The 27,661-nt window shown below is 39.1% G+C and overlaps 1 protein-coding gene across 5 annotated transcripts in view; it reads left to right on the forward strand.

The window, feature by feature from the left end:
* Positions 1 to 27,661, forward strand: part of DNMBP (dynamin binding protein) — a 62,047-nt gene that overhangs the window by 11,408 nt on the left and 22,978 nt on the right. The window contains exon 1 of one of the 5 annotated variants that reach the window (XM_015599937.2): positions 13,093 to 14,439. The exons of 3 other annotated variants lie outside the window; for them this stretch is intronic. In XM_015599937.2, coding sequence (XP_015455423.1) covers positions 13,395 to 14,439 — 1,045 coding nt within the window. In that variant the 5' untranslated portion in view covers positions 13,093 to 13,394. Of the gene's footprint in view, positions 1 to 13,092; positions 14,440 to 27,317; positions 27,506 to 27,661 lie in introns of those variants that run through there. One more of the 5 variants, XM_015599938.2, reaches the window with a different exon arrangement.

Consider the following 27,661-nt stretch of genomic DNA (forward strand, 5'->3'; position numbering starts at 1 on the left):
GGCTACCAGGAGAAATAGTTTCCAAAGTAGGAAGAGAAAGAGAGTGAGACAGCAGCAGTTGGTCCAGGGCCCAAGGCGAACATGACTGCACGCCACGTCGGCATGTGTGCCAGAGAGCTCTGAACCTACGAGTCATCTGCAAATTGAATAATAAAAAGTAATGGGTCTAGAAATTGCAGGATACTAATAAGACACAAAAGCAGGAGAGTGGTGGCCCAGAAAGATTGGATCAAGATAGCAGACCAAGTACACATTCTCATTCCCTTTGTCCTTTAGATCTATAAAAGTGAATACACACACACACACACACACACACATATACATATATACATACACATCTACATATGTGTGTATGTGTGATGACATGTGTGTGCGTGTCTGTATAAATATAAAACATAATACAAAATTCCCGAAAGAAAGTATTATCAGAAAGCTGGAAATTGAGTAATTTTCTTAAAGATGAAAGCAGATGGTATAAGATAAAGACAGGAAACCTCTATCTAAAATATGCTCAGGAGACGACTGCTGTGTATGTGGGCACGGTTCTGAGGGAACTCCAGACTCAGAGGCATGGAAGTAGGAGGGAGTCCTAGAGCAAGTTCAGTGTGATGAATTAGGGAACAGCCAGGCTGCCTAGGCCCCTGGGTCACTTGTGCTAAACAGGAGCAGCAGCATTTGCCCTCACGGTAAAGCCCCAAGGATGAGTGCTTAGACATGGCCTCAAAAGGGTGTTCATTTCATATGAGTACCTGAACTCATGGAGGAATGCCAGATACCCTGATGATTTTAGAGTGCCTGAAAAAGAATTCTAAGGGAAATTTGTCTCAGCACTACATCCCCAAAGCCATAGCAAGCTCTAGTATTCTCTATTTCCTTCCATACCTACACGTTTCGAGATATACTTATAAACTCTTCTTGCGTTAGATATACAAGTGACAGAACAAAAGTTTCCCAAATTCCAGGTAGCAGAAATTTCTCAATAATGATACTTTTTAGAATTATAATGTTCCACAGAAATGTTATGTCTTCTATCATGCAGTGTTTTTGTTTGTTTTGAATTTTTATAAGAGTTTATTTGAACCAAACTGATGACATATATGCAAGGGAGCAAAATCTCAAATGCTCCCACCATGCGGTGTTTTTAAATGGATGTGTGGATTAATGGACTGGTACAAAGTGATGAAACTGGTATTCTCTTTTATTCAACTGATCTTTTATTTCAGGACTAACTTAATGATTCAGTCAGTGTTCTTACTATGTATTTCTTAATTCTAAAAGTTTAATACCGTGAAAGACCTACAGTAGGTAGGTAGGGTTTTAATCAGGAAGGCTTTATTTAAATATGCCAGGTACAGCTTTGGCTATGTTAACGTTGACTTGATTGATTGTCAGTAGGTGTGTTTTTATATGAATTGCTAATATGGTGAAATTACTTATTCCTTGCAGTCAATCACAGTGCCTCTTAAGGTCATCTTTTTCTGTCTTCATAAAAAGTATATCCAACAATACAAACAGTCCCTTGAAAGAGGAAGAAATTAATCAGTTTAAGCACAGGCTTTATTCCTCCAATCCAGTCTTGTACAATTTCTAATCTTGACATTTAAAGCCTGAGATTTAAAGGACTTTCAATACAGCACTTACCTAATTCAGATTGATATTATTTTAGTTGTTTCTTTGCCACCCCATGAAAATGTCAAGCCTACTGAGAAAACAGATACTGTGTATTAGTCAGTGTATCATTTCTCAGTGCAGAACAGGCCGGGTATAGTGTTCTGCAGACAGTAGACTCATTAAGTATTTGATGAATTGAATTTAGTTTGACTGAATGAAATTGAATTGAAGTTGCCTTTCCTATATCCTTGAGCTTTCAAAGATATCCTACCTCTATTGTTAATTTGAACTTGGACTACTGGGGGCCTGGGGACTGTCAGTGCAGAGATGTCAGTGAGACACAGTTAATGGGTAGCAAAATAGTCCACTTCTGTTCCTTATTCTTCATTCTTCTTTGTTTTCTTCTTCATGTATGGGCAAATGCCTAGCTATGTTTATCTCAATGTAGGCATTTAATAAGAGTTTGAGAAATTAAAAGAAAATATAATTAAGAGGCACTTCTAATTTCGAGACTTAAGTATAAGTGTGAATCTATTTGGATCAACAGGGGATATATTGAATTAATTAAATTTAAGTATGGAATGATATACAGATTTCCATGTATATCATTTAGTTCACACCTAAATATAAATAGCATTTATACTGTTCTTCATATTTCTCCTTCTTAAGACTCTTAATTATGAAGTAATGAGGACTCATTTCCTAAAAGCTCTATTTTTTTTTTCAAATCTGATATTACCTTTTATAGTTTCTTGTATCCTGCAGGTATCTTTCAGCTTGTTTTTAAATTTTCTTTACATATGGTAAGTGTAGTTGTCTTATAGTCTGTGTGTGATAACTCCAAGATATTAAGTCTTAGTGCGACTATTTTTGATGTTACATTGTCCTTATTAGTGTGTTCTAGATCTCCAGTGTGTCTGGTTATCTTTTACTGTGTGCTAGTCATAGTATTTGAAAAATTTTAAGACCTGCAGGAAAGCACCTGACTCCAGAGAGAATTTGCATTTGTTTCTGTCAGTTGTTTGTGGTCAGCTGTTTCCATATTCCTAAAGAATAGTAAGCTTTGGGATTCAAGAATAAGAAATAAGAATTCCCAGTAATTCCTAAATTATAAATTATTTTGTATTTTTTAAAAAACCCTTTTATTTACATGTTCTTAAATAATTATACTTGGTACCATAATAATCAACAGTGAATAATTTTCCTGTTAGGATTATACTAAAAGTTTCAGAGATTTTATGTATGTATGTATGTATATATATGAGAATTATATATGAAATAAATGCATAGTTTATTATTCTGAATCAAAATATTGAGACAGAGATTATACATTTTAATGGCATGTAAGTGTGCTCTACCTTATAATAGACTTTTTAAATGTTTTTTACTTTTTATTTAAAATAGTTTTAGGTTTATAGAAAAGTTGCCAAAATAGTAGAGTTCCCATACAGTCTTCACTCAGCTTCCCCAACCCTAACTTCTTACATAACTATAAAATATTTATCAAAATCAGAAAATTAACATAATAGACATTTGATAATATAAAACATTTAAAAGAAGGAAACATTAACACAAAATAATTGTTAAAAGGTTTCCATTTTGCATGGATATTGATCAAATTATTCAGAATGTATCCAAAAGCATTTCAGGTAAGGCAGTTCGTATGCATGTTGCTTCATGTGAGTTCATTTTCTTTTTTAACAATGAAAATATGTTGTGTATTTGCTCTGATTTTGGCTTTGCCATTGAAATTGATATTGTTTTTTGCTGACTCAAATTTTAGACAATAAATTTGTGACAATATTTACATCTTCTCTTTGCATTTATTCTGCTAAAATATTTACAAAAAGTGATAACATACAGCAAATAATAAACATTGGAAAACACTGAGTAAACATTTGTGAGTAAAATTCAAATAATGGAACATTAGCCTCTCTGAGCAAGATTTAACAATACTACACAAAATCATGTGTCAGAATTGCCAATTTAAGGACTTATTTTGCTTCTAAAGCTTGATATTTCTTGGACCATCATTTATAAGATTTGTATAAAATATACTGTGGAAATAGTTTATTAACACTTATTTTATTTGCAAGAATGACTCACTGTTAACAGCACAGACAAAAACACACGTAACATAGCAACAGCTATAAGCAAAACTAACTGATTAGTTTTCGATTACTTCTCTCCTATGTACTTTTGTTCTGGTGAACCTTAATCTTTTACTTTGTCAGTCTTTTCTGCTCTTGCTTTCAACTTAACATTGGAGGATTCCTTTAAACTAGTAATGTCTCTATACTTACTGTTAGGCTTTGTTCTCTCAGGAGTATTAGTAATATTTTCTTCTGGTTTCCAAATTTCTCAGCTGATTTTTCTTAGGATTCAGAAGGACGTATAAATTTTCCCAGAAATTGTGGGGAGGAATTCCCACATGCAAACACTAGTCATTCTCAGTCCAGTTCCACCTTAAATTGATTTCAAGGCTTAAAGTAGTACCTCAAACAACCAAAGACCCTAGCTATAATTTTGCAAGAGGGCTGGTCCAATTCTGATTCACCCTCAGGAGTCCTTTGGAATCTTAGCTTATTACATAAAAGATCTCCTTTTAGACTCTTCACCTTGCAACTCTGGCTTTGAGTTTTGGGCCCGTTCGCCCCAGATGGCCATTGAAATGAAAGTTCCATTGTCTGAGACTGACAGGCACCCTGGGGCAGTGCAGTTTCTGTGGTTATTTACCTCTTTGGGTTCTAGTTTTCCTTTTGGTTTTGGCCTGTACGATACCATCTTATTAGTGTGTTATTGGTTTTAAGATGTTTTTAATATTTTGTAAGCTCCCCCTCCCCCTCCACCCCCCACCACTGTGAGAAGGTTAGTCCAAATAACCTAAAATTCGATTAGTAGAAATAGAAAGCCCAGTACTAGTAGTTTTAAATAAGTCAGGGTTCGGCTTTGACTGAGAATTATGTTTTAAATTTGGAATTGTTATATAGGGTCAGGGTAGAATATTAGGAGGCATTTATGATTATAGTGTGTTGGGGAATGAAATGCCACTTTGTGGGCTTCAGGATGGTACTCAGGTCAACCACTCATTCATCCAGCAAATGATCATTGAGTTTTTACCATGTGCCAGGCACTGTGCTAAGGGCAGGGTATATACCTTAGTCATAAACATAGGTGTGCTCTCTGCCCTCAAGAAGCTTATGGTCAAATGAGTTGCTTAATAAGTTAAGGTCCATATCTAAAACATACCTGCAAATCTGCTGAATAGTTTGACTTCCGAAGCAGTGGAAACTTTCATGATTGGTCCACAGACTTTCAGATTTCCTAGTACAAGTTACTTTTAGAAATCCTGAGTAGGACTGTATATTGCACTGAGAGAATCTCATTTTAACATATCATAGTCCTTTTCTATCTGTAGGAGAGATTCACATGCCTGAATCTGACAAATAGGGTCATTCATTCATTTCTTTACTTAGCAAATATTTTTTGAGTATATACTATGAGCCAGGCACTGGCTATACATTGATAAAAAGGACATAGTCATAAATAGTCATGGTATCATTCATACGTGTGTATATTTGAAACTCTAGTGATCATACTGATATTGACCTCTATATTTAATCACATTGTCTGTCATGCCGCCTTTGAATCATGCCATGGTTACTTCTGGTATGGGCCAGAAGAATTCCATTGTTCTAAATCAGTGGTTGGTAAACTATAGAGTGAGTCAGCCTTTTTTGCATGAGGAAACTTGCCCCTAAACTTCCCTCTTCCCTTTAAGGTAATGCCAAGAGGAAGATTGAACAGAGACTCTCAGGGTAATTTTAAATTTTAATTTAAAATGACTATTGCATATCAAATCAGAATATATTTTTCAGGAAAGTAACATTTTCAGCAAGATATTGAGTAGAATCTAAGGTCCACTAAAGAGATCCATTTTAGATTAACAAGTTGGAGAATTACTGATATGGAACAATAAAACCTTTATACTAAAGTGATACATAATATTCTAGACAGATTTTTAAAATTTGAAAGTATGGTTTTTCTATGTACAGAAGCAAGTTGTTGTTCTGAAGACTCCATGGAATGTTTCAGATATAAGAATTCTTCTCAAACTAGTAAAAGATAATAGAGTTACATAGCCAAATCATTTTCTAGTCTTTCAAGATAAAAGTGTATGATATATGACAAGATGCTCAACTTCACTAGCTATTAGGGGAAAGGCAAATCAAAACCACAATAAGAGCCTACCTCACACCTGTTAAAATGTCTTTTATCAACAAGACAAGCAATAACAAGTGTTGGAGAGGTTGTGGGGAAAAGGGAACCCTCATACACTGCTGGTAGGGAAGTGAATTGGTACTAGGTACAGAGGAGAGAAGGAGCATTTAGGGGCATTATTTTATAAACTATGTTAATGTCTAACCAACGTACTATATACTCGAAAGTAATACAAATAAATAAATAAATAAATAAATAAATAAATAAATAAATAAATAAATAAATAAATAAATAACAGTCTAGAGGTTCCTCAAAAAATTAAAACTAGAATTACCATATGACCCAGCAATCTCTCTTCTGGGTATCTCCTCCCCCAAATCTGAAAACATCCATAAAGATATATTCATCCTTATGTTCATTGCAGCATTATTCACAGTGGCCAAGACTTGGAAGCAACCAAAGTGTCCTTTGATAGATGATTGGATAAAGATGACATGCAACATATATATATAATGGAATATTAGCCACAAGAAAGGATGAAATACTGCCATTTGCAACAGATGGATTAATTTTGAAAATATGCTAAGCGAAATAAGTCAGAAAAACCTGAAAACTGTATGATTTCACTCATGTGAAATGTAAAATTGAAAGCAACAAATGAACAAGGCAAACAAAAGCTCATAGACACAGACACAGTTTAGTGGTTACCAGAGAGAAAGAGGAGGGGAGAGGTAGAAAAGGGTAAAATATATGGTGACAGAAGGAGATTTGACTTTGGGTGGTGAACACACATGATGTATTATAAAATTTTACACTGGAAACCTATATCATTTTATTAACCAATGTCATCCCAATAAACTTAATAAAATAAATATGAAAAAATTTTAAAGTAAAACTATTATTAGAACCTGTTAGAAGTTTCTTTTTTTTTAAATGCAGGCTCACATAAAACGTACCCTAGATAGGGTTATTAAAGCTCTAAGCCGAAGTAATTTTTTTCCATAGAAGTTAAAATGTTAATAAAATGTCATTACCAGGTGCAAGTTTGGAAAGGAAAGGATTAAACAAACCACTGTTGTGTAACTTTGACTTAAGAGACAACATCCATGATGAACCTATTATGTCTTTTTCCAGTCAAGATATTTACTGAATCCACTTTTTAAACCAGCCAGAATTGCAAAATGCAATTCATTCTTTAAGTAATTGGAAATTTAAGTAAATGGATTTTGATTGCTAGAAAAAAATATTAGCTTTTTCTTATTAGCAAAGCACAGCCAAAAATGAAGATGGAAGACAAATAAAATATGGACTTCGTAATGGGCCCTGGAAAAATAAATGAGGTTTTCTTAATTTCTTATTGACCGTGAAGAGAGTGTTTATATCACAATGAAAAGAACAGCTCTGTCACAACTGAAAAGTAAGTAGGAAGCATAAAGAAATGAGTATTGAATTAGGTCATTTTTTTCTCCCTAGCAACTTTTAAAAAAAGATTTTTAAAAATAAAAACTAAATATTAAATTTAAAAAAGATAAAAGTTCATGTAAAAGAAATAATCTTTCTGGTTTGTCAGTACATAAGAAAAAAGCAAGTATCCTCGACTATGTAACATCTGGTTCAGGGTGTTGCCTCAGTAAAAATTAGCTCAGTTACTTTTGATGGACTTTATCTTGGTATAAAACAGCAACAATAGTTAGAAGCCATTAGTAGTCTGTTAATTCAGGACAGAAACTAGTGTTCCTTTTAGGATAGATGGCTTAATGTATGTCAAGAAATGCAACTTGGAATGGTTAACTTAGTTGTAGTTAACCTGTGAATCACTAGTCTTTACGGTTTGTAGTGTGGCTTTGCAAACATTTCTTTACTCTGGGCTCTGGGCAAAGGGGTGGAGAGACTGGAATAGATCCAGGGACTTCAAGTATTGGTTTCAGTTTTCACTGAGGCTTTGCCGTATGTGAGTGAAAGCTTGCTAGCATGGGACCACTCGGTCGCAAGCATTCATTCCACCGCGCCTCTGAGTGTGCAGCCTCCTTCTACCGTTCACTTTACCAGGTGTAATGAGACCCAAAAGACTAAAAACTCTGGGACAGTCATTTATTCAACAAATATTATTGAGCTCCTGCTGTATTCCAGGCAGTGTTCTGGAGTTACAGTGGAGATCTCTGCCCTCATGGCAAGAGAGAAACAGGAAGTCAGTAAAAATATGAGTATTATAAAATGCGAAAGAATCTGTGGAATCAGGGAAGACCTCACTGAAAAGTGACATTTGAGTGAAGATCTGAATGATTGTAGGGAGCCAGCCAAGCCATTTGGGGGACTCTGGGGAATTGTTCCAGGCAAATAGGACAGCAAGTACAAGAGGGTACGTGGTATTAGGAATAACAGGGAGGCCAGGTCAGCTAGAGCAAAGGCATGGGCTTTGCAGCACACCATTTAAGGTATGACAAGAAGCCATGGCAAGGTTTTGAGCAGGGGTGATATGATCTGACTTACAGCTTTACAGAGTCATTCTGGCTGCAGTGTTGTGAATAGACAGAAAAGACACAAGAGCAGAGGCAGAGAAACTCATTAAGAGGCAACTGCAGTGATCCAGGCAAAAGATGATGGCAGCTTGGACCAGGATGGTAGACTAGAGATGATGAGAAGTGCTCCTAGGTATATTTTTAGTTAGAGCCAGTAGGACTTGCTGGTGGGTTAGCTATGAGATGTCGATGAAAAAGAAGAGTCAAGGGTGACCCTGAGGATGATCAGCCTCTAAGCTGTACTGCCCTCTGCCTAGTATCTAGTAAGTGCCCAATAAATGCTATAAACATCAACTCATTGAACATGTAAGTACCTACTGTGTACCCCATGTACAGAGCTGTGTTGAAGACTGGAAGGTGAGTTAGACACTGTCCTTGCCCTCAAGGAGCTTTTGGTATAATAAAAAGAGATAAGCAAGGGTAATACAGTCATTTGTCACATAACGTTTTGGTCAATGATGGACCACATATGTGATGGTGGTCCATAAGATTATCATGGAGCTGAAAAATTCCTATCACCTAGTGACCACTGTAGCAGTTCATGTAAAAGAAATAACACTGTAGCAGTAAGCATTACTGTTTTGTGCTGATCTCAGTCTCTTGATAGTAATGTTATTGGCTTAGAAATGCCCGGGGGGTTATAACCTGGGCCCTGTGAGCTTCCCACAGACATGACCCCTTCCTAAACCAATGTCACGATTGGACAGACCCTTGTGGTTTTTATTAGGATTGCAAGATGCCCTTCAGCAATAACCTTTGTGGTTCTTATGATTGCAAGATGCCCTTCAGCATTAACCATTAGAAACTTTGAAGAAAAAAGGGTTATTACTTGCAGGCCCTGGAGGGTACAGAGCACACCAGTGGGCACCAGAGAAGTCGGAGGGGTGGGGCAAGGAAGAAGAGCATGGGCCTGAGGTTGAGGGTGGGGTCCTTAGGTTTCTACAGGTTCACTCTTTATTAGTGAATTTAAAACCTAGGAGTGGGAATTTAAAGTGCAGGAAGAGAAAAAAAAAACAAGTGGCCCAAATGGTTACTTATCAAAGCAACCAAAATCCCTAAATCAAAGAAGCCTCAGTGGGGGAGGCGGCCTGGCTCTTTATCTAGTCATGTGGCTGACCCCGTTTTTATTGGTGATAGCCTTCCTTGAAGGACACTTCTTTGAAGTGGATGCCTCAGCAATCAAAGCTTAAGTCACTCATTTGCATTACAAAAAAGAATAGCCCACTGCCTGGGCTTCCACTACAAGTTACTGAGTGTTTCTGGTGATGCGCTGCCAGTCATATAAAAATATAGCTCACACAATTGCAGTAATTACAGCAGTAGGCTTTTCCATCTAGGCGTGTAAGTGCACTCTGTGACCACAAGGCCGAAATCGCCTAATGACGCATTTCTCAGACTGTGTCCCTGTCGTTAAGCAGCACATAACTGTGAAGTAACATAGGTAAGATAAGAGAGGTATTTGCACGGTGCTCTGGGAAACAGCAAGAACTCTAGGAATCACAGAATGTCATGGGGCAGAGTCTTACTTAGTAAGGAGGCTTGATCATCAGACTGGAGGAAGGACATGGGCGTGTTGGGGAGGAGAAACTTCCCTCTGCTCTCAAGGTTCTTTCAGCTGGTCTAATAATGAAATAGACATGAGACATTTTAGCTAGAGAAAATAACCAAATTTAATACATACATATGTATGGGAACCCTGCATACGTGAGAGGGTCAGAGACAGAAAGGGAACATGGGTATGTAAGACCTTCTGATCTAGGGATGATGTAAGGTGCCATGGGGGCTTCAAGGGGTCCTTGAAGAATGATTAAGAAGAGCAGATGTTTAGTAAGTAGAAGTTTGTCCTGCTCTACCTACAGGTCAAAAGAGATTATCTCTGATAATCTCCCATTATGGGTAAGGCCCCAAATTCAAGGTCTTCCATGTAGTCAAGGAAGGAGCAGAAGTTTCTCCTGAGCCATATTTCTTTGCACACAGATTTATCACATGAAAATAGCAACCCATTCACAACTTTTGATTAGTTCTGGGTTATAGTAATATGGGGGTAAAGCTGAGGCAGTTTACATCTTTATGTAAACTCTATCTTTAACGCCCTAAAGGCAGCAGGACTTAGAAAAAGAGAAGGAGCTGAGAGGGGGAGCCCCATATTATAACTAGCTAGTCACTCTCCACTTATCCAAAGATTATTTCTTTTAGCTTCCCCAAACTTCTACTGTATCATTTTATAACTAGCATCTTTCTTACCTATAATTTATTCTCTCTTTTTATCTCTTCTTGTGGTTGGTTTACTAGGTGTGTCTTTTATCATGCTAGCTTTATCAACGATATTAAGTTGCTAAAGGGAACTTTGTTCTCCATAACAGGTAGAGAAAGATTTATCTTTACTTGTAATCTTTACTTAGAAATAAGTAAGAAAGACCGTAGAATTTTAGATTTAAAATGACAGAGAAACCATTAGCTTTTTCATCTCACATGTAAGAAAATTGATAGCCAGAGAAGTGAAACATATCTACAAACTGTTTATTAGGAGAAATCGAACTTCTAGAAGCTAGATTTCCTAATCCCTCATCTCATATGCTCTCTATTATGCTCTCGTTCTGTATAACTCATGGCGAAAGCTATCCTCCCAAATGATGTTACCATCCTGTTGGTTTGGTGAACCAAAACACAATCTTTATTGGGTTTAGGCAATAGGTTTTAGATTATTGAGTTAGTCGGTATTGGACAGACTTTCTGTTACTGTGCTGGTCCAGGTGCTCATTGTGGGTCGGTGGTAAGGAAAAATGAGGGAATGGTGGGGGTGTGGCATACCTGCCTCCGTAATGATCCACCTCTGAATTAGAACATGACAGAGTTTGTTTACTTGGTTTGAGGGAAATTAATCTTTTAACTATATTTTGAGATAGTCTTCCTAGTCTAGTGCCATGAAGTCAAACAGATCTGGGTTCAAATTGTGACCCTTTGTGATCTTGGGCAGATTATTCAAACCCTCAGAGACTTCTTTATCTGTGCTAGAATAAGGATAATACAAGACCCTTCTTGCAGGGTAGTAAAGATCAAAGAAAATTTGTGTCAATCTCATAGCCCCAGCACATAACATACACTGACAGCATGGAAGTTGCTGCTGCTACTGCTGTTAGTTTGGAAGGTATGACGGGACAGAACAAATAAACAAAAACACTTGGAATGAAAATCAGAAGATTTGGCAATCTAGAGGCTCATTTAGTAACTATCAGTAAAGAATCCAAAAGGTGTGTACAGTAACATAATTTGAGAAAGGAAAAGGAAGTTGAGAGGGACATGAAACGAGTTCTTGAAACAGAAGGAATTCAGGGATGTCATGGAAGCCAATTCCCTCATTTTATAGATGAGTTGATTAAGCCCAACGAAAATAAGTAGTTAGTTTACCCAAGAGTAAACATCTAATTATTGACGAAGCATATAACCCTGGTCTCCTCAGGATTCTTTTTATTATTTTATAAATAGAGATTAGATAATAGTTCAGGGAATCATTCCTGGACATCAGATAGATGATCAGAGAGCTAAAAGAGTAATTTTATTAAAGACTGTCACTTAGCATGTTACTCTTCTACTTAGACGCCTTCAATGGTATTTCATTATCCACTGAATGAAAAAAAAAAAAGGTCCCTTGGGATCTGTCCCAATCTACTCCTCCAGACTTGTTTCATATTACTTTTTCCACATATTATATCCTTCAAACTGTTCCCCATGTTCTAGTTCTCCATATGTAGAAAGTCTATGGACATCCTGCTTATGCTCGAAGGTACTGGTCAAACACCACTACTTACAGGAACCTTCTAGTTGGCCCACCAGGGACTTTGCTTTGTCGCCTTTGTCATAACTTATCACACTCGGTCTTACTCTAAAGTACGTGTTGCTCCTGCATTGTAAGAGGCAAGAACTAACGTGGTCAACTTTTTCTCTTCTGCAGTGCCTCATGCATAACAGATATCTAGTGTTTGTTGAATGCAAATAGGTATTTTTATACCCACCTTTCTGATTTCTAGCCTCATTCTCCATCCAGAGTTCCTAAATATGCGATATGAATTAGATGGAAAAGAGATTTGAGAAATGATTTTGATGCTTCTCTGGCATGACAGGTATCAAGGAAACTATGAGCACATATAACTGGATTCCTCTGGAGAAAAGTTTTACCCTATAAAATTACCCATACATCAGATCAGAGTAAAAGAAAGTACTTTTTCTTCCTTCAGTGGGACATCCAACATGTCCGTAGGCAAGAGCTTGAACAGCTCGTGGTTTCAGTGTACACTACCTGGTAACTTGAATCCCATAAAAGCCGGGCTCTCAAAGGAGGAAAGGTTCTGCCTCTAACTAAAGGGGAGGGAGTCCCAAAGAGTTTCAGATGTCCGAGGATTAGAAAGCTGAACCGGGGGGATGGGGCAATAGAGGTCCAGTTTGAGCTGCACATGAAAGCATTTATTTCTACCCCTGGTTGATTACTAAAGAATTAAAGAGGCGGATGAGACTGATATGTGACCTTACTTTAGGCTTTTAAAGGCGGCTGTTTCCCCCACTGCTTTTTCTCTAAAAACTTTAGAACCGCAGAATGCTTCTAACTACCTTCAGCTCATGAAGCAGCCAAGCCAGTTTGACCAGCATGAGGGAAACACCAAACTGCCAACTCCAATCACATGAACACTAGTTACTAATTATCTTCTGGCCTCTGTGGGGGAAAGATATAGCTGCTCACTGATTGGATCCTGAGGTTGAAATAACTCCACAGATCTCCACGCTCCAACCGGAGCAGCAAGAAGTGACTCAGATGCTTTGAGAGACATTTTAAGGACAGAGACAGCCTTAGGCTAAACTGTACCTGTCCACATTTCAGCCCAACCCAGGCCCATGGAAGAGAGAAGTAAATCTTGTGTCTTTAAGCACACCGAACATGTGTGAAACCCACGAGATCAGAAAAGAGAAATGGAAAAGAAAGGGCACTGAGGCTCCAGCTCCAGCTGGGAATACAAAGATTGCAGGAGTCTACAGAAAAGGGACCTTACAATGCTGGATGGACTTTACAGAGAAGATGACTTGGATTCCGGGTACCGGACCACAAGGCAGAATCGGCCCTTCAGAAAAAGGCATTGTGGATACTGGCATTTTGAGCAGAGTGAACCAAGCGATATGGACCACGATGAAGTGGAGGAAAGTGGAAAGGACTGTTTGTACCACAGAAGTGGGACTCAAGACTGTGATGGTAATAGGAATTCAGAAAATACAGGTTATGGGAACCCATGTTCTGGGACTAAGGATAATTGGCTTACAGGAAGCCCAGATGTAACCTGGAAAGCCGGAGGATATGGAGAGACGGATGGATACGTGGATTGTAAGAATCTGAATTATAATCTCGAGGACTCTAAAGAAACTGAACAATGGACTGGCTACAGGGGTTTGGATGATTCTATGGGGAATTTTGGTCAACCTCAAAACTGGCATATGAACCACAGGAATTTTAATTATAATGTTGAGGACTGTAAAGAAACTAATATTTATTATAGAGACCTCAACAATTCATATCATGTTCCTGGGAATTATACTAATGGTCAGTCTGTGAATTTTAATGGTGTCGATGAAGGTAAAGAATTTGTCGAATACTCTGAAGAGGACAGGAATATTTATCAAAATGATAAAATCTGTTCCAAAGCAAAGACTCATGCCATAGATCAGAATAATTTTGACAGAGAAAATAAAGTCTATGATGCTTTATTTGCAAACTGTGAGTATAAACTTCAGAATCATAGTGGAACAGATTCTCTCCATGAAATGAGGAATTTGGAGTATAATGGCATTGACAAACCAGGAACGATGGCACCTGGAAGCAGAGGGATCACCCCGGACGTGCTGTGGAATCAGCAGACTAGGGGAGACCAAGGCGAACATTATTCTGGCATTCCTCAGGGGCCCTCATTAGAGAATACTTGGCACTTAGAGAAAGAGAGAAAATTAAATGGCCCAGATACTTGGAAAAGGAATAGCTGCCTCCGCCGCACAGCACCCAGCACCCTGAGACGCTCAGAATTTGTGCAAAACAGGAAGAGAACCCAAGGTACGAACTCTGTTAGCCTTAGAAGTATAAAGCATGGAAATAGATAAAAGGGGTGGTTTTACCAGGTACCAGGAACCCTTGTGTACTTAAGGAACCTGGCTCCTGGGGTTCTTATTAAGTGTCTTGAGCGAGATTTAATTCCTTTGGGAGGCACTTTACAGAGCAAGAATATATGTAGTGCTCTAAATATGTAACATAACTTTCAAAATCAGTGTTCTCATGGAAACTGTACCTTTCTTGGTTTTGTCAGGAGTCTGTCTTCCCCCATATCTTTCCATTCTTAACTTCATGATTTTTGTCTTATGGGGATGGCAAATTCATTAACAGGGCACCGTGTGAAAATTTTCTGGCGTGTTCTTTCTCTCAGTCCCTACGTTTCTTTAGACATTAGTGGAAAAGATGTCTTAACTTGTTTTATAGATTGTTTATTCCTTGGAGTTCAGGAATCTTAAGTGAATGATGAGCACTAAAACTTGTGGAATTCATAACATTTATATTCTTCATGGTGCTTTATACAGGTTAAGTATTCCAATTACTTCATCTTGCTGAGTCTTAACTAAGTTATCTGTCAAATGGGGACATTACGAGTCTTTTATTGTATAGAGGTTATTTCTTCCTTGCTAGTTTTTGTTCTTCAATTCTCTGAAATGAGCTATGTTTATTTTAATTTTTTAAAATTATTTTTGTTGTTGGTTTTTGTAATTACTGGACTCCCTGTTAAACCTTTATTTTTATTATATATGTTATCCTCATGCCAAGCAGACTTCCTGGTTCTGGTCAACTTGGGGGAGTCCAAGTTATGGCCACAGGGTAATGGTTAGAGTCAGAAAATGCAGAACAATCTGGAAAATCCAATTTATCCCTTCATCCTAAGGAAAAATGTTTTCATCTGTATCTCCTGCAAAATAGGCTCATTGGTTAGATTGATTGGGGGCGGAGGGGTGGCAGGGGTGCCATGGGGCATTTAAGACTGAAAAGATGTCTCTAATGTAATCCTGGAACTGCTGTGGTTTGTCCCATCCCATGGTCTTCCAACACAGGCTTAACTTAACTTGAATTTCCAGGGCACCATTGTGGATAAAGCAGGTCTCTATCTGCATTTATGAAGACAAAAATGAAATCAAATGCGCTTTAGTCGGGAGGCCAGGTATTTAGCAGCTAGCCATTTTTTTCTAGGTGCATTTTTGCTTTGAAATGATAGGGATTGGATGACTTCTAAATTCCTTTTTGTATTGTTTCTATTCCCTTCCCCCACGGCTATTCCTCAGATGAACTTTGTGTCCTATCTTTAGTTCCTTATTGTATTAAGCCTCCTAGCTGTAATCAAAGTGTGTTTATTCTGTGTGACTTAACAGGAGTCAAACCCTTCTCTTTGGAGTGTTGCAATACGCCCTATGATCTCTTTGAAACCAGCTCAGTTCTCCCTTATATCATTTCCATTTTTACAACTCTCTCTCCGTATATATTTGAGGTCCTAGCTTTTGATAGTGTGTTCGTATCTCACTCAATTGACACCCCTTTTTATACCTCTGGTTTTCTCTTTAACCTATAACAAATCTCGTTTTTACCAGAAATCCTGTGCTCTCTAACATTCTTTGCTAACTGTCACTGCCCTTCCTGAACATTACACAGTCACAACGTGTAATTACAGAGAGGAAACAACTGTTGGAGTCAGTTGTCTGTCTGTAGTTCAAATCTCAGTTCCACTACTTACCAGTAGTGTAACTTCAGATGAATTGCTGAATGTCTCTGAGCTTTGGATTCCTTATTTGTAAAATGAAGAAATAATACCTGTCGCACAGTGAGATAATATAAATAAAACACTTCATTACATGTCTGAAACATAGTAGGTACTCATAAATTATGATTTGTCTTTTGTAACCCACCTTCCTTCCCACTTACAAGTTGCTGCACCAGACCGTCACTGCGTTGTCCCCTTTCTCCCAAGTTCCTCGTTGACCACCCATTGGACATCTGCCCTCGGACCCTGTATTTGCAGGTGTAATTATCCAAGTGGACAGCACCCATCCCTTTCTCCTCTCCTTTTCTTCCCACCCTATTCCTACTCCATCTGAGAAAAAAAGAGCTATTTAATGGCTGCCCCCAGCCTGCCTCCAGGCTAAAAACCAAGTCTGTTCTACGGAGATTTGCCCTTTCCCTCACCTGTCTTATCAGTTCAGTCTCCTGGAGAGGCTGCCATCTTAGAACTTGTTAGGACAGGTTTGTAGGGTTTTGCCCTTAACCTAGGGTGTGTGACCCCTAATCCTGGGCCTTGATCCTTACTCCTAGGGGCAGCTCTTTTGAGGTCACAGTGGAAAATTGGAAGTGTTTATTGAGCCTTCTAAGTTGGAGGGGCTTAAATTTCAAACTCTGTCTTCCCAGCCCCAGACAGTTGTGAATGAATGTCTGCCTGGCTCTCTGGCCTCCAGCGGTCACTGCTTTCTGCTGAGTTCCCCGGAGTCTCGTTGCCCACCTGCAACAGTCCAAGGATTTAAGGGGAATTTCTACACAGATATTGAGGCTATTCTTTCTGTGGCTTCCTCTTTTCCAGGATTTCTTTCAGTATCTAGCCAGTTCAGAGCCCCGGACTTGAACGTTTAACTTCTCAGCCCAGTAAGAGTGCCAGTTGTTTTTGCTTTATTCCCGCTCACGCTAAAAGACTAGAGATTGACTGGGAGAAGAGAGTGGGAAATCAGATAAATACGGATCTTACCTAGTTTACTTCTCTTATTTCCAGTCTCCTCCAGTTTCTGCCTGCCTTTGGTGGTTTCCCAGTGCCTTTATATAGTTATTTTTAGAAATATCTTGTCCAGAGTTGCTAATAGAGGTTAGTACTATGTAAACTACCACTTTCCTATTACTAGACCAAAAGTTGGCACTAAGGTTCTACGCTTGCTAATAACCTAAACAGTTATGATGAGAAGGGGACCTCCTGCTTCAAATTCCAGGTTGACTGGGTTAGTTTAAGTGGATTAGGATATCTAAATGAAGAACTCTTACAGAAAGAAATATGAAACTGGAATTCCGTTGAGAGTTAAGGGTAACGGTTCAGGGTTGGATAGCTACCTCACAGAGTTTTTTTGTAATATTACTAGAGGGACCTTATATATCAACAAGTCCAGTGTTTTATAAATAATGGGTAACCACCCACGATTGGATCTTGACATCTATTGAGCAGGTTACAGCTAGCATTTTTGAAAAATGAAAAAGAAGTGAATAGAAAATTTTCAAACGTATCTCATGTAGTAAAACTAAACGTGTGATACTTTTGTGTGTGAGAGCGTGTATGTACACACACACATATTATGTAAATTATGTAAATGTAAATGCATATGCCGTATTATGTAAATGCATATACCAAGTCACAGTATAAAGTGTAGGTCACAGTAAAATATGTTTGAAAAACACTTAAATCCAGCCCACTCGTTTTCTAAATGAAGAGACAGAGCTCAGAGAAATTGAAATGTGTGTCCCAGGTAACCAATCAATCCTTAGATCGGAAATAGAATCTGAGTCTCTTGAGGCCCAGACCAGTGCTTTTACTGCATCCCACAGCTAAAGCTAGAAGTGCAGCTATGGGTTTATTCCACATAAATGAACTTAGAAGAGCTGGTAAGTATTGTGTTGGGGCAGCCAGAAGAAGGTCTTCAGATGGAAGGGTAGCAACTGCGTCACAGGCAGCAGAGATAGAGAGGATGCTGGCTGAGGAAGGACCTTTGCTTGCGGTAGGTGGGGTGAGGAGTAGCTGCAACAGAGGCACAAAGCACATTACAGGGAGTTTAGGAGGGAAGTGGTGTTGAGAATGTAAAAGCAATTCCTTAAAAGTTTGAGCAGTAATTGCAGTGGAGCAGTGGAACCCAGGAAAATCTTCTGTTTTGTTTTTCTCCCAAGATAAGAAAAACCTGAATAGATTTGAAGGCATTTTTTGCCAGTGTTACACAGATAGTTCCACATTTTTAGGAATCTGATAGTCAAGGTTTCTTTTCATTGCAGGTATGTGAATATGATATCTCTATAGCTGCATTGTGTATTCAAACTACTGGAATAAAATATCTGCCAGTCAATCCAAGACATTAGCTTTTTACCCTGGTTAATTTCATATGCTGATTACAAGCCGTGGTATGGCAGATGCCATGAAGTCTCTGCCACCCTAGAGTCCAGGGGCATCCTCATAGGCATTAACCGTGCAGTGACAAATGGCCAGCAAAACAACCGTGGAATTTCATTATAATTGTTAGTGGTAGTGAATGATAACAACTTAATTTACTTTACAGTTTTCAAAGCACTTTTTGCAGCTCCTATCTGATATCATTCTGTTCTAATAAACATGAGCTATTCATGTATATTTATCAGAAATTTTTTGAGTACCAAACGCTGTTGTGTTCTAGTTAGACAAAGATTACCTTAAGATCCTGAGGAGGGATGAGGCTATTGTTCTAATACAAGTGGACTGAAACCAGGCATCCTCTAGACAGACTAGCCGTTCACGCAGTCTGTATCTCTTTCATGGGCCATCTTTCTCTTGATGTTTTTGCTTTTCTCGGAACTTCTACTTTGGTACCCTCTTACTGCAGACCAACATTTTCCATTGACTCATAGTTTCTATTCCCATTTCACTTGAGATTACGCATGACCATAGATGTTCCAGTATTACCTTGGGGGAATTCTCATAGCTTCTGCTTCTCTTCTTACCTGATCTGCCTGATGGTTTTAATTCAGATTCCCAGGAGAGTGAGTATAATTGACTCAGCTTGAAGTTTTTAGTTAGGCCTTGTGATATGAATTGACCGTTCATTGATTAGGTACACATCCACGGTCCCATGGCAGTGACAAAGTATAGGATGGGGGTCATCTAGTTTAAATCATAGCTTAGGGACTGCCGATGGTGCGAATATGGTTTGTGGTGGGCTTTGGAGTGGGCAGGCATTCTGAGGCTTGGCTAGTCCGGACCAGCCTCGGCATTTGGAAGTGAGTGAAGGTCTTTGGGTCGTCACAGTGGCAGGGTGCAGGGAACTACTTGTGTTCAGAAGGCGAGGACTAGGGACACTAAATGTCTTAGGACCATCGTACACAATGAAGAATTGTCCTGCCCCAAATGCCACTTGTGTCTCCATTGAGATACTGGAGAAGAGTAAGACTTGTGCATGCCTTCAGGAACTCATAGATTCGAACAGAAAACAGCATTTAAACAAATAATTAAAATATAATTTTATAAGTGCTAGAAAGGGAACTATTAGATCTCTCTCCCCACCTTGGCCCTACTACCTGTGTAACCCTGTTTAAATCATTTAATCTCTCTATATGGCAGTTTCCTCACCAGTAAAACCAGATAATGTACCTATGTGATAGTATTCTAAGGATTAAGTGATGAGTTTATAGATATATATGTCCTTAGAATAGTGTAATAGAGTCTGGCACATAGTAAATGCTAAATAAACGTGGCCTGACATCATGTCATTGTCATCATCGTCATCATCATCATCATCATCGGTCACCATCATAGACCAGCACATAGATTCTACATCCCCTCTGAATTCAGTTCAGTGGGTATTTATGAACTAGTATTTGTACTTAGTACTGTACCAAGCATTGAGGGTACCTACCTCTCCCACACACACACACACACACATAGGAGTCTACATATCAACTGAAGAGACAAAATTTAGAAATATGAATAATTAAATAAAGTACACAAGTATATAGCGTAGACAGTAAATGCTATGGACAGTCATAGGAGGAAAGCTCAGTTTTTACCTGAATTATTAGAAAAGACTTCAGGAAGATATTTGAATTTGAGCTAAAGCTTAAAGGAAGATTGGGGTTGCAATAGGCAGAGAGAATCAGGGAGAACATTCCTGGTGGGGGAAACTATATGCACAAAGATACCATAGTTGTGGTGGCAAAGAGGAATACAGTGGGGTGAAGAACTAAGGTACTGAAATCTTAGAAACTAGGCGGGAGCCTGAGCAATAAGTGAGAGGTGGACCTGCACGTGTGAGTCATCCTCTCAGATGTAATCACCGAAACTGACGATGACTTTTCTGAGGGAAGGAATGACTGGGGAAGAAAGCAGGGGTCCAAGAACTGAGCCTAGGACTCAGCCACTGCTTGGGGGCAGGAGAAGGAGGAGGAAAGCCAGAAAGAGGGAAAGGGCAGGATCATTTGAGAGTGTCAGGAGAAAGCCAGAGTATTTAAAGTAAGAGAGAATGGCCTGTACTTTCCAGTGCCACAGGGAGATAAGGCTGACACCAGCGGATTTGTTGAGGAGGTTACTGGTTGACTGAAAAAGACAATTTTGCTGGAATAATGATCAGGCAGAATTAATCACAAAGGATTTAGTTGTGGGGGTGAGGTCATGACGGGAAGACATGAAGACCACTCTTTCAAGACCTTTCACGAAAAGAATCAGAGATGTGACTGCAGTTGAGGTGGTCACGGAGTTGAACAGTTTTCATGTGCTTACTTTTTAAAATTGGCATCAGTGCTTGTTTGAAGATAGATGGGTAGAAAGGAGGCAGAGGAGAGAGAGGGAAAGAATAAATATGTGGAGGCAAAAGGAAATATATGTAGGGTCATATTTCTTTAAGAGTTGAAAGATAATTGAAGCTTTAGAGAAAATAAGACATGCCTCTTCTGAGATTAGAATGAGCCAATATGACAGGTTCCCATCTAACTCAAAGACTGCCTGTTGGGATTATGAGTTATAGTCTTAAGAAGCTAGATTGTTTGTTTTCTCCACAAGCCAATACTTAAATTATTTTTAAATAATGTTTCATCAATAATAAAGGAATATTGGTCTGGGGAGGTGGAAATCCCAGGTCTCTATAAAAGCAGGAGACATTAAGGAAAGGCAAGAAATTGAGTTAGGATAGGAAGAGGCAACCTTCTGCTTTCATGTGGACCTGAGGATGTTCACAGGTTCATTGGGAGGAGGGAGTGAATCAATGCAGCTAACTTGCAGGACGAGAGCCGGCTTAGTCTTCAGTGGGATGTCGGGGTGGGGGCTCAGAAATGTGACACACCCACCCTGATACCACAGAGTTTTCCAGTTTGATATTTATTTCCTGAGAAACCAGAAGGTGCTCACACTGTGCACAACCATCAGGCTGTCAAGTCGCAAGGGTGTGATAGTGCTGATGACGTCATTTCTGATAGGAATGTTCTCATTCGTATACGTGACTCCACAGCAGGTCTCATTCCACGCTATCGAGAAACCCCTTCTAATCGTAAATCAAGAGAGGACAGACAGATGAAATATATTGCATTTCATTGAATCTAAAACACTGTCTACCATAAGACACTGAATAATTTTATGTACCATTAGGAAGAAGGAAGACTTCTAGTTAAACTAGAATACTTCAGTTAAAATGCCATTAACTGGAAAACATGTCTTGCTTTCAGAGATGTTAAAATGTAAAAAAATGTTCATCTCTTCATCTATTTAAATGCGGAGATGCTTCCACTTACTGCTGACCTCACAGCAATACTTAGACCAAAAAAAAAAAAATTGTAGAATTCCTCTAGTTCTCTCCTCTGTGATTTGGAGGTAAGAAATTCAGTTTCTTCTGCTCTCCACCCCCCACTCTCCTCAGAGGAAGCTTGAAACCTGATTTACCCCAGTGCTGTAGGTTCTAAATTCTAACTAGGTGTGGTAGCTAAGTAGCTAAAGCAAACAAAAGTTAGGATACTTTAGGATATTTAATGATTTTTAAAAATCTTTGGGTAGTGTTTTTCCTCACAACCATAGCAGAGCAGTGCTCAGGGTGCTCTAAGTAATAATAATTGCCGCCATGTGAGTGCCAGTCACTGCTAAGTACTATCGATTAGGCAAGCATGAGGTGTGCAGAAAAGTCCAGTAGAGTCTAAGCTCCATGATGGTGGTGATTTAAGTACTTGGCATTTAATAAGTGCTGAATGAACATCTGTAATCAAATGAAATGTTCTATTTTGTGGCACAGAATATGCACATCAAAAGATAAATAGTATCATTTTGCATTGTTACTTGAGAACAGAAGTTTAGAGAAAAGGGTAATCCAGGACGTTCATCTAGTGGGCTTCAAGGACAGTAGGTGAGAAGAAAGGCACAGAGATAAGCTGGGCTTGCCATGTTCAAGGGAAAATAAGGAAACAAATACTTGAAGTACGTTGTGCTAACTTTCATAATAGCAACAAGTGCTCCATCCTCTGGGCTCACTGATTGGAAGTGACTAACTGCCAGGGGAGTCCAAAGAGGCCTCTCATGCTAGTGACACTCCTTGTGGAACTAACTAGTTAGAGGCTAGTGTGGTGAGAGTAAGTGATGTAACTGAGTAGCACAGCACGTAAGATTTCAGAGCCTGGAAGGGACCAAAGAGGCCCAACCCCTTTGGTATAGACACACACAGGAAACACGGGCCCAGAGAGGTTTGTAACATGGCCAAGATCACGTGGGTAGGAGGTGCAGCACGTCTAGAACTCCTGTGTTTTGACTTGTAGTCTGAGTGCTTTATTCCCTACCCCTGCTGCCCTTTGAAGATCTAAAAGCAGTTCCACATCAGAGAAGTGGAAGCCGGGGGAGAGAAAAGGGAGTACAGCAGCTGTGGGAATGCTAGAGGCACTTAAATTTATGCATCATATACGACTGGGAGTCCAGGGAAAACACAATTTGTGTTCTCTTGTCCTGGGTTTTTTATTCCATGTTTCAGCTAGAAACCTATATCCTAGATTTAATCATATTTTACTGTCAAAATATTGGATCACACTTGGAAATAATCCATATTTTGAGAGATTGGGTTTACCCTTCTAAATAAGTATATCCAAAACACTTAATGCTTAAGATCACTCTATTTTATATTATCATTTTGTTTCACGAATTTATTTTTCTTGCCTGTTCAACTAGATTTATTAAGTCAAATGGACATAACTTTAAAGGCCATCTAGTTCAGTGCCGCCTGATTTGCTGTTCTTGGACACCAGACATGAAAATGACTTGCCTGAGGCCGAAGAAAGCTTGGAAGGCATTTCCATGTTCTGTACCTCTGCCCCACCTCCTGGCACTCTGCTTGGTAGCTCTCTCTTCGGAGTTCATACATTTTTGTAATTAAAACTTTGAACAGGATTGTAACGCAAATCAAACTGATTTTTTTTTTTTTTTTTTTTTTTTGGGCCAATTTTAATAAAATGTTATGAGAGCAAGTGGAAGTAATAAAAGTAAACCACCTAATAGAAGCTGAAGAAAGTCTGGCTTTATAGAGTAGGATGAAAAAAATAGCCAGAGGGTCATGGAAATGAGCCGATTTTGAAACATCAGTGCAGTATTATTATTAAATATGGACGTATAATATCGGAAATGGCCACACTCATATGGAGAAGTCGTGTAACCCAGAACAGGCTTTGACATTTAATGGAAAGCACTGATTTGGGATGCTCTTTCGAATACGCAGCTTTATTAGCTGTGTGGTCTCAGGCAAGTCATTTCATTGCTTTGTGCCTGGTTCCTCTTTTGTAAAATGAGAGCAATAATACCTTCTCCCTGAAGAGACTTGGTAAATATAACATCAGGAGTGTGTGTGTGTGTGTGTGTGTGTGTGTGTGTGTAGAAAATAAAGCTTTTCGTGTAGTTTTCTTGGCTGATTATAATCAAATATTTTTAACAGCGGTAAATTATTTCTAGTTAATTATTTATGAAAACTATCTTTACTCTCTTACCAACTTCACTTCTGCTGTCTAAAGATGAAATAATGATAACCTCACAGTCTGAAGCACACCAGCAGCCCACCTTTCTAGGATTTATGTGTATTTGATAAGTGTTAAAAAATGATCCTAGTATTAAACTCACTGTCCTGGCTGCATAAGAAGTTGCAGACTCCCATGCTTTGGGCACTTGACTCTTGTTTCCTCTTTTGGATAACGCCTGAGAAAAGAAGCGGGGAAATGGGAAGCTTCCAGCTAGGTTTCCGGAGGTAGAAACCTTCCCAGCAGGATCCTACTCCAGGCTATTTGCCAAAATAGGCAGGGCAGTTAGTTACTGAGCAAAAGCCACAGGGAAAGTTTTTTTCTGTTTCTGTTGCGATTTGGGGCCTGAAGTTTGGTGATCCAAGAAGAGGCATCTGTGAGCCTGTGACCACCGTGCTCTAAGTTTTACCTTGAGCAAACTTTCTCCAAACAGAAGTACAGTAGGTGCTGAAGGAAAGAAGCGGTGGGGGCTGGGTGGGCTGGCTGGAGTGTTGCGGTGGTAACAAGGAAAACCAGGATCTGTGATTCCTCCAGTGGGGCCTGGGGAGAAGGCGAGCTAATTTACAGATAGCTTCCTCTCAGGGTTTTCTAGACAGATTGCTAAACAGGCAGCTGTGTTTTGCTTTTCTTATATGACAAGCAAAGTTTCATTTCAACAGCCTTTTATTACTCATTTTCTTCAGCAATTTAAAGAGATGAAGTCAGGAAAGAAACCTCAGATTATTAAAAAGTGAAGAAAGAATTTGAAATGGATTAACAGGGTAATTGAGAGCTGACTATATTAGAATATTTTCATTTATAGCAAATGTTCTTTTTTTATCTTGTTATTCTGGCACATCAATATTACATGTTCACTATAGAGAACTAGAAAATACAGTAAGTGAAAAAAAGGGAAAACATCAGAATTTCTGTCACCTCCAACACTTTTTCATTTTCAAATATATGCATTGAAAATATTTTTCTTTTTTAAACAAAATGGCAATTCTTTCATAAGCTATTTCGTAATCTGCTTTTTTTCACTTAACAACAGACAGTGTTCCATATTAATAGATAGAAATCTATATCTCAATGGCTATAGTAGTAATCTATTACATACATATGCTATAATTTCTTTAACCAGGCCCCTTTTGGGAGAAATTTTGGCTCTTTCTGTTTAGGTGACTTCCAAATTTTTTTATGTATTGAAGAATATCCCTATATGTATATATTTGTGCACTTGTCCAATTATCTACATAGAATAAATTCTTAAAAATTGACTCCTGGGTTAAAGGGCTTACTTTTTACTTTTTAAGAAGTAGAGAAAGTATTAAGGGTTTTTACTTCCTGCCCTATTTCTTTGGGTGCCAAGTTTTTCAGGGTTACCAGGAAGGAGCTGAGGTTTCATGAAGGGGGCTCTCCGCTTTCCCGAGAAGATTAATGCATAAGTCAGAAAGATCCATCAAAGGACATGATAAAATAGGCCTTTCCCTTCATTTCAGATTATTTCTGCCATAAATTATCTGAAATACTATTAAATATTTACTTTATATGGCACTTACACAGATTCAACTCTAAGGCGTTATTTACATTATACCGAGTAGGATTTTATAGCTATAATCATATGAACATATGCATATATGCTTAAATACATAATTGTTCACAGTCTTAATGGTAGGTGAACTGTGGCTCTACAGAGGTTAAGTTGTGCTTTTATATTGCAGTGTTTTATCATTAGTTACCAGGTGGCTGCCAAAACCCACAGGTAGAATTCCAGGTCACAACTCTTACGATTTGCCTAGAGGTAGAATAGCTGTTGGTCAAGAGCATAATGTGGGCTCAAATCTCAGTTTTCCATTTGCTGGTCCAGTTACTGAATTTCTCTTCATTCCTCATCAGTAGAATGGGGACAACAGTAGGGTAGTTATGAAGATTAAGTAAGCTGATGTTTGTAAAGTGCTTAGAACAGTGCTTGACACACATGGAAAGTGCCGTAGAAATATTTGTTACATTTTAAAACTAAAAAGATGGAGGGAAGCAAAACCATAGGGATTCACCACTGAGTAAAGCCTCACAAATTAATGGTGCAATTTTAGAAGCAGTCGGAAGGGCTCTTCACCATAAGTTGTCCTCTCTCAGGTTGTTTGAAATTTCACCAGTAGAGATGTATCTTAGCATGACAGTTGGTTTTAAATTACTGGCAATACATTAGTAGATTCTCATGAGATTAAAAAGTCCTGATTCAGCTCAAGACCACATTGACCCTTCAACCACAAATCCCAGTTCCCTTCAAGGCAAACTGATGAGTTTGGTGTGTTCTCCTTCCAGACCTTCTGTGCACTTAGATATCATATGTATATATGGAAATATGTAGGGTTTTTTTTTATAGGTTCTCTCTCTCTCTCACTCTCTTTCTCTCTCTCTCTCTATATGTATATATGGAAATATGTAGGGTTTTTTTTATAGGTTCTCTCTCTTTCTCTCTCTCTCTCTCTCTCTCTCACACACACACACACACACACACACACACACACGGCATTTTATTCTGCAACTTTCTTTTCTTCAGTTTCTTTTAAAATCTAAGTGTTTGTGAGCTGTGAGCCGGGCTCCCAGCCCCTGTGAGTCACTATGCTGCCCTGGGACTAGCCAGCTGAGATATGCATTCTGATGGTTTTAGGGTAAGGTGCCTAAAGTGTAGGGTCAGTTCCCTTGACAAAGCCCTGGGCTAAGTGAGGGCTATGCACCCAGCTTAGGGAATGCGGAGAGAGAGGCCCTGGTGCAGAAAAGTAGACAACTGCTTGCTTTCTAGTTTTGCCTCTTACCGTTAAGAGATGGATCGGCATTAAGAATTCTTCCCTAAAAAAGAGCATCCCCAAAAAACAATGCTTAGCAGGGGTAGGAAAAGTAAGAGATAATACTCTTGGATTGAAAGCTTCTGAAGTGGAATTGTGATTGTTTTGGATGAGGAAAGAAGAGCTAAGACAGGAAAGGGTAATAAGCCTGAGCAAAGCAAGGGCCCTCTTCTGCATGTCAGTCCAGTAAGCAGAGGAGTCCAGCTCCATCCTTTAGAACTGGCCCTGCTCTGATAGCCTGAGGGACTCGGGACGATTCATATGTAAATATGGGAAAGCCTGGGGGAATTTTAGGGGCTCTGCAAGCATTCCTGAGCTCTGGGAAGATTCTACTCTGCGGGCTTGCACGTTGACCCACACAGGCGCGCCAGACTTGGCGCTGCAGGTACCTCCGGGTTGGGTTGCTGGAGCCCGCACAGAAGCGGAGTCAGCCTCCTCCTCATTCAAGTGCAGTTTGGGACCAAACCGGAATTCAGAGGTTTTCCTCACCAAAGACAGAGCCAACTTTCAGAGGCGGGGGAGATGTGAGTGGCTTTTCTCTTTAACTGTACTTTAAAGTGTGGTAGTTAGAGCTGTGGGAAGCTGCGGGTTGACCCCTGGGGAGTGAGCCCGGAGATAAAGCGCTAACCTGAGAGGGTGGGGGTATCTTGAAAAGGCAGGGGTGGAGGGGTAGTGGGGGC

Source organism: Pteropus alecto, unplaced genomic scaffold, assembly GCF_000325575.1.
Source record: "Pteropus alecto unplaced genomic scaffold, ASM32557v1 scaffold88, whole genome shotgun sequence".
NCBI classification, from domain to species: Eukaryota; Metazoa; Chordata; class Mammalia; order Chiroptera; family Pteropodidae; genus Pteropus; species Pteropus alecto.